The sequence below is a fragment of the Pteropus alecto genome, unplaced genomic scaffold (genome assembly GCF_000325575.1).
Source record: "Pteropus alecto unplaced genomic scaffold, ASM32557v1 scaffold5, whole genome shotgun sequence".
NCBI classification, from domain to species: Eukaryota; Metazoa; Chordata; class Mammalia; order Chiroptera; family Pteropodidae; genus Pteropus; species Pteropus alecto.
This window is the reverse complement of record NW_006441953.1, coordinates 19410230-19420028: the sequence shown is the minus strand read 5'-3', so window position 1 is coordinate 19420028 and position 9799 is coordinate 19410230. Positions and strand designations below refer to the sequence as shown.

The 9799-nt window shown below is 39.4% G+C and overlaps 1 protein-coding gene across 3 annotated transcripts in view; it reads right to left on the bottom strand.

Moving 5' to 3' along the window:
* The window catches only part of PPARGC1A (PPARG coactivator 1 alpha), a 598261-nt gene that overhangs the window by 277883 nt on the left and 310579 nt on the right, over positions 1-9799 (bottom strand). The window contains exon 2 of one of the 3 annotated variants that reach the window (XM_006918957.3): positions 4336-4508. The exons of 1 other annotated variant lie outside the window; for it this stretch is intronic. In XM_006918957.3, coding sequence (XP_006919019.1) covers positions 4336-4404 — 69 coding nt within the window. In that variant the 5' untranslated portion in view covers positions 4405-4508. Of the gene's footprint in view, positions 1-4335; positions 4509-9799 lie in introns of those variants that run through there. One more of the 3 variants, XM_025051802.1, reaches the window with a different exon arrangement.

Below are 9799 nucleotides of genomic sequence, written 5' to 3'. Positions count from 1 at the left end.
CTAGTCCCAAAGGACAACCAGCTACTCAACACATACGTTGGAGTCTCTCTCCTTCCAGTCTCTGACATGTTCTCTTTCTTGGCCTAAATAGTTATTTTTTTGGCTTAACTTCTCTTTGTTTAAATAGCTCTGGTATTACCCATCCATACAATTCCTTAGACACACTGGAGGTCACACCTCAGCGCTTCCATGGTACATGGAGCTTTTTTTTTTTTTTTTACTGTCTTACAACTATAATAATCTGCTGTGCTCTCCCCACCATGACCCAACCAAGTTCAAGGGCAACATCTCTGATCACTTTCTCGTCCACTTAAGTGTGGAAGTGCTTTGCACATAGTAGGTATTCAAAAAACATTGAATGGATGATCTCATTAAATAGATAGTAGATAGATAGTAGCTGACACATATAATGCATGTTTTGGTCACTAAACAGTACTTATTGAAGTGTTCTACGTACTTTCCATAAATTAACTCATTTAATCCTAACAACAACCTTATAAGGTAGCTAGAATAATGATCTCCATTTTCCAGGTCAGAAAACTGAAGCACAGAGAGGTTAGAAACTTTACCAATGTTATGTAGTTAGAAATTGATGACACTGAGGTTAGAATCCAAAAGTCTGGCTCTAGGTCTCCTTCTTGGCCCTGAGACTATAGCTCCGATCCAGATAGGGGTACCACAATAAATACACAGTCATAGATAATATATTCTAGTTCCAATTTTACAGATGAGAAAGCTGAGGTATCAGAAGTTTGTAGAGAAGCAATTAAAGGCAAAGAAAGAATCGTCCCTGATCCTCACTAGCCAGCAGTGGATCTCAGGGCAATCACCTAGCCTCTCAGCCTTGGTTCTTCAAGTGTAAAGTGAGGGCCAGATTCTATCTCAACATTCTTCCAGATCAAATTTGCCATTTTCTTCACTTAGGCAAACATCACCAAGGGTTGAGTATGTGCCAGGCCCAGTACTAAGTACAGAGACACAAAGACAAAGTCTATCTCCATCCTTGAGGAATTCATCTTCTTGTGGTGGAGACAGGCACAGACAGGTGATATTTGTAGACTAGTTCACGATGCCCGCACTGCAATTACATCGGTTATTTTAAAGGGAACCAACCCAAGGGAAAAACATTATCCAGAAATGAGTCATTTGCCCCTCTATGTCTTTCAACTGACAATTGCCCAGAACAATGAAGCACTATCAAGTCTCTCCCATCTTCCCTCCAAGGCCTCACTCAAGCGTTATCACCTTCCTTTACAAGTGAAGAAACAAAGGCATTGCCTTAAGTAAGTTTGCCAGTGGCCTGGTGGTCAGCTGGTGGAAGAAGCCACTGCCCTCTCCATTCCTGAGCTTCTCCCACAGCTGAGGTGGACTATGCAAGGCAGGAGCATTAATTTTGACACAGCTGATGTCAGTTTTCCAGTACAGGTTTATAGTTGATTTTAGAAATTTTGTCTAGTTCATTTCAACTCCATTTCCAATGGGTAAGCTGATTCATTTAAGGCAAACAGCATCCAATTAAAATACATTCTGAAGAAGTGAGTAAGGCATCTTTCCCAACTCTGTATTTATTCATTTTTTTAAAATACTATCAGGGGAACTTCTTAAGGACCAAATCTCATCACATCATTGTGAGATGAGATAGTTAAAATATGTATAATCAAAATATAATTTGAACTTACACTCTCAGAGGCAGCCTTATATAAGAAAACAAGCTTCAGGGCCAATCCGAGCGGGACCTCATCCCTTTTTAGCTTCTTAGTAACTATGTGTCCTTGGGCACATCCCCTAATACCTATGGCCTCAGTTTCCCTATATGTATTATAGGAATAAATCATATCTGTCAGAGTACTTAAAATAATTAGAAATGTAGCTTAATGACTGATATAGAATAAGGGTTAAAAAATAAACTATTAAAAAACATTTTATTAAAGTCTTAATGATTCAGAGATTGATTATGCCATTAGAAGATCGACATGCTTTTCCCTTTCTTCCTCTTGCTTCCTGCCTGCCCACGTCACAGCTGCTCATAAGCTACTATTCCATAAGATAAAAAATGAGATAAAATTTAATTCAGATGGCACAGCAACCAAAATAGGATGAACACAGGCATTGGAGTCAAACAGGCCTGGACTTGAACACGAAATAGCTTTGGACAGGTTCTGTAAAGTCCTTGACTCTTAATTTCTTCATCTATAAAGTGGGAAGTAATCAGATCTACCTTCTAGGCTTTTATAAAAGACGGGTATATGTGTGGATGCATGAGTGTATGTGTTCATGTATGTGTGTCTATTTACACACATACACACACTCACACACAAAACCCCTGGTACTGTGATTAGTCAATAGTAGGTAGAAAAGTATTGGATCTGTTTCAATAAGAAATGTAGAACTTGGCTAAATCAAAGCATGAGCATCAATCACAATTTGTTTGTAAAACTTCCTCCAACTTTGTCACTACCATGGATGGCCAAAAGAAGTCACTCTCACGACAAAGATCTTGCATCCAGTCCTATTAGGTTTAATTTCCTCCGTTAGGTATCAGCTTGAAATGGGGTGACTCTGGGCATGTGAGGACCTCGCATGGCAGTACAGGTGACTGAAGAGGGGGCAGCAGGCAGACCGCACAGAGGGCCAAAGGGCCAGAAGCAGGTGAAGCTGGAGCTGATACCCTATGACATCCAATCCACCAATGCCATGTATTACCAAAAGTCAGAGAGACCAAATAAGAGGCTGGAATGGCCCTTTTACACCACTACCTCTACTAGCTATAAGGAGATCTTTGTTTATCACAATGGAAATGACAGAGGTTGACCAGCTGTACATCTTCATTATCTGCTTTTGGGAAAATTATCAAGCTAAAAGCTTCATGAGATGCACACTTTTTTACACAAACATTTGGATTTCATATTTGTAGTGTAAATGTATGTTCACTGAAATATCTGCGTCATCACCTCACACCCTCCCTTCATCTTCCTTAGGAATAAAGAATACACATACGATACCAACTTTCTAAAGGAAAACATAGAAACAAAGGACAAAAATCCAAAAGTCACATCAACCAATCATAAAAGATCTGAATATTTGTTTAGAATCCCTGGAGACCGACCACATAACATCCTCAAAGTAGCACGTAGTGATTTATTTTGTATTCCTTCCTGCTGCCTAAATAATACTCCCACTCAAAGTGGAAGGACTTCAATTTCATGACAGGCTGGAGGATTTTTTTCTAAGCCTCCTTCATTAACATCATCACATTGCTTAGAACAGAACATACCTGTCAATATCAGTGCTATATTTTGCTGAAATTTCTATTACAAAAGAGAAATCTTATGAAAAGTTTCCTTCTGTTTATAAAAAAGGGAGAATTATTTTTAAATATTGATGTTGAAAATCGACTCATTCTGAATCATCATTTTTATATGAAACTTTCTGCTGTGGACAAAATGGAAGATCACAGAAGATCACTTTATCCAACGCCAGCCATAAGAAATGCTTCGTGCATGGGAGCGTTCTTTTTTCCATAAGGCAGCAGCATTTAAAAAAAAAAGCTCTGGCATCGCTCTTCAATATTGTTGTCTAATTAAATAGCAATGGAGTGGATGCGTAAAAATATGCATCAGAGGTGTGTAATGTGTAATGTGAAGAAGAGTAATCAAAGCCATTCAACAGGATTTAGGAAGGGATTTCAGTTGGCAGCTTACGAGACAGGAGCATATAATTTTGCTAATTTGAAATAGGTATTGTAACGTATAAACATTACTGCTTTGCATATTTTAATGAAAACTGCCTCTACACCAAAATGAATCCTTTAGCTTGAACTCTCTGCATACCACAGAGCTTCTACCTATTATGAGTTCAGCATAAATAAGAAAGGCACGCAAACTGCATTAAAAGAATGGCCACCTCATTAAAATAGGTTAAAACCGAGCCCCTTATTCCAAGCTACTACAACACCATAAAGAAAGTCTGATGACAGGTGTTGTATTAAATTTTTATACTGCAATGAACTTATACTCACACAAACCAAATCTGCATGTTTCCTTTGATATACACCTGCAACTTGTTAATTCAAGGTCCTTTATTATGAAAGTATGAATTTAGCAACATCTATAGATTTGTAAAACCATATTAGCTTGCTCAAGAATCTAGAGTTAATTCATCTGGAGCCTTATTTGCATGGTTTATGAAGAAAGAGAAACTAAGGATGACTTTTCCCAAATGGATGTGCCTGCAGATAATGCATTTCTGCAAACGGATTGATGTGAATACCTACACTTGGGTTAAAAGAGTTGCGAGAGAGATTTGGGTCCATCTGGAGCTGAGGACATCACTTACCTGCCAGCTTGCTTCTCGCTGAAGTCCTTTTTTCCAGTCTTCTTCCAGCCTGGGGGAGGTCTCATCCATTGCTGATGCTGCTTGCACAAACTGGATTCGCCAGTCCAGTGGCTGTTAATCTCTTTCGTTGCAAGCCTCTACCAAAGCAGCGGCGAAGGCAGCTCAGGGGCAGACTGTCATGGAGAAAATGCCATGCCAGAGGATGAGGGATCGGGCAGGAAGAAGCCACATGGGAACAAATTTGGGATACATGGGCGACCCTGACAGCTGCCAACTGGCCAGGTGGGAGATCAGCTCAGCCACTGAGCATCCAGAGATTAGGAACGACCAGGCTCCAGAGCCAGCGGGCAATGGGTCATTCTTATGCTTCTGGCGTAAAGGTCAGAGGAGGGAAGTGAAGGCATGCTCTATGCCCTAGAAATATTCATTTCTACATGTGCTCTGTCTTCTCCTCATCCCAACTCTCTCACACACACACACACACACACACACACACACACACACACACACACACACACACTCTCACACCAGAATTTGCATTTTTCTGCAAGGCTGCATCAGTGGGCTGGAGTATCCTGGAAGAAATAAGCTGCTTTACATAGAAGCCACACTTTTCACTTGAACATATCTCCCCCAACACTGTATGAATCACTCAGCAGCCAGTAAACATGAATAATAGCAAGCTCCTTGGGGGTGAAAATAGTCTTATTCCTGTAGTTGAATCCTGAGCATCGACAGTCCCTGGTTCCGCCCACCCATGAGATGGTCTGTGACAGGCATTTCAACCTAACCATGGACCCTCAACCCTTTTCCCAAACCATTATCTAAAATAATCAGAGGCTTCAGTTTAGTAGATTCCTCAGAAGTTGGGGTTTAGCCATATCAAACCAAACTCTTATTTCATTACTCTTTCTTACATGGAATGATCCCCTCGCCTGCTGCTCGGTGTTGATTATTTGTAGCTTTAAAACATGCGGCTAGGGGCTACTGTCACGACACCTCCTTTTCAGTTAGGACAGTGGTTCTCAAACTTGACTGCCCAGTAGAACAGAATAAAATCAGCTAGGAAGCTTTGTATAAACACTGCTGCCGAGGCTTCATCCCCAGAGATTCTGATTTAATTGGTCTAGGGTGGGGCCCAAGACACTGGTACAGTTTTAAAAACCTCTCTGGAAAATTCTGTCGAGTACCCAGAATTAGAATCACAGAACTCAATATTATCATTTAGTCTTTCTCTAATCACTCAACTGATGCTTGAATCTCCATAACCCTGCCAGGCCCCACAAACAACGCTCATACCACCAATGACAATAAACTCACTACCACCCACGACTGTCCTGTTCCATGGCTGATAGCCTGGTCTCAAAATGAACTAATATCCTTCTCCCTACCATGACTGTACTATTTCTTAATTCCATAAGGAATAAGACTGAAGCCTATTCTGTAGAATAACCCTTCAGAGATCCAAAGACACTAATGGCCCACGCCCTCGAGCCTCTGCTAAAGTGTCTCTTGTCCATATTATACCTTGCTAGTTCCTTCAGCAAACCATGTAGGATTCTGTCAAGTAATTTCTCCATCTTAGATGCCATTCTCAGAATATATTCCACTGTCTAAAGCGATAGTGATTATAATACTCCAGAAGCAATTATAATATTCTTGCTATGATCTACCACTACACAAAGAGCCTAATAACCACATGCCTCATTTAAAAAATCTTCACAATAACAACCACCATAATAATAAGAGCAGCCAGCATTTGCTGAGCATGAACCTAGGTACCCTGCACTGAGTTAAGTGCTTTATTAACCTTACCTCATTTATCTTTTGAAAACATTCCATGAAGTCATCATTCTGCTACTGATTCACAGATAAAGAATCCAAGAGAAACAAAGACATTGCCTAGGTGGTGTGCCAGGAGTTAGCCCGGATCTGACTCCAAGGCCTGCGTTCTTGATCCCTACTGCATGCTAGTTAATGCCTTTTCACTGAGGCAGTCTCAGATCCCGATGACTGTTTTGACAATCACAACTCAATGGCATGGCATCACAGTCCATGAGTACACGTAGGTTTATTCTCTCGTCTTCAGACTGTACAGGAACATGTTTTACAGACTATAAATTGCCATATAAATCTAACTTACCATTATTATCCTTTTAATAATCCTAAGACTATACCTTCTGCCTCACCCTAGCAAAGCAAATAAATGTTAAATTCTTTCTTTACTTGCTTGGCCACTCACTTTTACTGAGAATATTCAAATGCTTCTCCATGAGAGAAAGGCCAGCAGAGCAAGGGTCCAGGAAATTTTTCTAGAGATCAGACTCAATGGAAGACTCACCGATTATCTGATTTTCCCATCTCCTCTAAATCCTTATCAATAGGATTTCATTTAAAAAAAAAAAAAACTGGGAGCAATTACTTTTACCATTTGAGGCACACTACCTGCAAGGTAGTTGAATCATTTCCTAAGGAAAGCAGTACACAAAGTGGCTGAATATAGTTTCTGACGTCAGACGGAGGTTTGATTCGCAGCCCTATTATCACCCAGCTTTATACTCCCGGGGAAGGTTACCCGACCTCTTTAAATCCTAGTTTGCACATCTGTAAAAGGGAAGTATTTGTTGTCTCAGGCATATTATTGTTCATGAATATCTGGTTCCCCTCTACCCTAGAAAACACAGCAAGATTGCATTTCCTTAAACCCCTTAAAATTGGACATAACTGTGACTCGTTTTGGCCAATGAAATATAAGAAAAATGATAGGTATCACCTTCCGAGGGGGAGGTCTTAATCACAGGCACTTGACTCTCAGCCCACTTCTCCTCCAACCACGGTGATTGCGAAGCATGTGTTGATAAGAAGTGCCTTAATATCAAAGCAGACTAAAATGCTGAGCCAATGCAGGGAGAACAGTTGCCTGGGAAACAGACTCACCTGGACCAACAACAGACATGATGTGAACAAGAAATAAACTTCCAGGATTGCTTGTTCCATCAGTATAACCTAGCCTACCCTGACCAATACACTGTCCTTACTATACAGAGTTATAAGAATAACTAGGCAATCTAGCTAGAGCATTTATCACAAGTGTGGAATAAGTCTGAAATATTATTTTAAGTAGTTTCCATTACAAGCCCAGTTTGTTCTACCCATGTCTCATATATTCCACTATTTCCTCCTCTCACAGCCTGGGTTTTTCCCACTCATAACTGAATGCATTAAGTGTGGCAATTTCCATAGATGATGTAGGAATATGAATTTTAAAAAGAAAGGGTAAAAGTGTTCAATAATGCAGCATCACTCTGTCTCAGAATGCAAACTCAGAATAGCATGACTTTAATGCTATTTATCACTTAGCAAGGAAATTAATGAAAGCAAAATGAAGCATCAAATAATAAATGTAGCTCAGTATGAATTCACGACTGATAAAATGAAGTACGCGTCTGCAAAATGTAAACATAATGAGAACATACGTGAATACAGGAGCTTATTAAGGAGCAGCTTTTAGTCACTATTTTTAAATCAAGCAATCAAAAAAGAATTAGTTTTGTTTCTCTACTTTTGTTAAATGTTTTCATTAACGGAAGTTTCAACTACGAAAACAAGCATAAGGAAAGCATGGCTAACACTCTGGCCAGATCAGCACTGACGTTTCAAGGCAGAGACCTGTCCTGAGAACACCACTGGGAAAGCTTTTTTTTTTTTTTTAATGATTTTCAAATGCAAGTGCTAATAACTATGCTCTGTGTTTCGAATTGAATTGTGTCCTCCCAGAGGCCTAACCCCTAGTACTTCAGAATGTGGCCTTATTCGGACAAAGGGTATTCACAAAGTAATGAAGCTGAACCAAAGTCACTAGCTGGGCCTTAATCCGATATGACTGGTGTCCTTATAAAAAGAAGAAAAGTGAACAGAAAGACAGACACACACAGGGAGAACACCATGTGAAGATGAAGGCAAAGATTGGAGTGACGCATCCTTCAGCCATGGAACGCCAAGGATCACCAGCAAATCACTACTTTTCCCTTGAGACAAGCAGCTTATTAAGAATATGCTGACTTATAAGAACTAGAAAGTGTTTTCGAATTTGCAACATTTTCCTCATGGAAAAGTTACATGTAAAAATTAAAAAGAAAAAATCTATACAAGGTGTATCACCTCTTAGCCCTCACTTGGTTTTAAGGAAAATTCCTTTAACTTATATAATAAAACCATGCTATTACTTCATTTTAAGAATCAAAAAGCTAGAAAATAAAGTCTCCCAAGTGAATTAAACCAGGCAATCCACAGTGCTCTGTGACGGTAGACTGCAACACTTTAACCTGTTCTTTTAGAGAAAGATATTCGATCTAAAGGAGAAAATGAAAGAAAGCTTGGGGCGGAGGGGGCTGATGAAAATAAGTACAGAGCCAAGGAGTCCCCAGGCACGAAGAAATGTGATGGTCTTTTACCCACCGGTAGGATTTTGAACACACTTTCGCTTAACACCTGGGCTAGAATTTTTATGAGTTCCTACCTCCCCTGTATTATACATCCTCAATTCAAATCCATTCTCAATGAAATTTTCCAAGAGATAGTCTCACAAACTTTTACTTCTGTTTTTGCTTTTTTTTATTGGAAGCTAATAGTAAAGTGTTTATCTTCAGACATTTGCTTCACAAAAAAAACTATAATAATGTATCAAATCCACAACACCAGAGATGTCTGTATACAAACTCTAACAAAACAAAAACAAACAAACCAACAAACAAAAACGACTGTCATGAAAGTGATAAATTTGAAAAAGATGAACTCGGGTGTTATAGTCATATTTCAGAAAGGAAAAAAAATAGGATTTCCTTTCCAGTTCACAGTTTCACTGGAATAATAAATGCTAACCATTCCCCCTGTAAAAGAGCTAAACTGAACTATAGTGATACACACAGGACTGTGGCCAGTAGACCACTGTGGCTGGTAGAATACTCCCTCGTACACTCACACACTTTGGCTTCCAGGTAGCCGAGTTTTATACTTACCATGATTCACTTGCATTTGTTTCCAATCTTATTTACCCAGATATGTAATTACATAATTTAATTAAATAGCATTTCTATAAAGCATGAGTTTCAATGGAAAGGGAGTCGTTCCTTTCATCAAACTAGTCAAATGCTTTGGAAAGACCCAATAAAGAAAATTCGTTTTATAAAAAAGTTGCTGTCATAGGGGCAGGGATCGTAAAAATCTACACAGATTCTCTACACAGGTCACTGTTTTTAAATTCTTAATTCACTTGAAAAAAACTGAAACTGAAATTTGTGAGATGCCTTTAGGGATACGATTTACACACAAAAAAAGACTCCAGAATTCCACTCTGTGGACCCTACTCAGAACAAAGGCCTTGGCTCCACAGCAAAATAGTGGTGAATAAATGTGCGTTTGTGGATTTTAAGCAAAAGTCAAATGTTTTGTGTATGTACGTGAT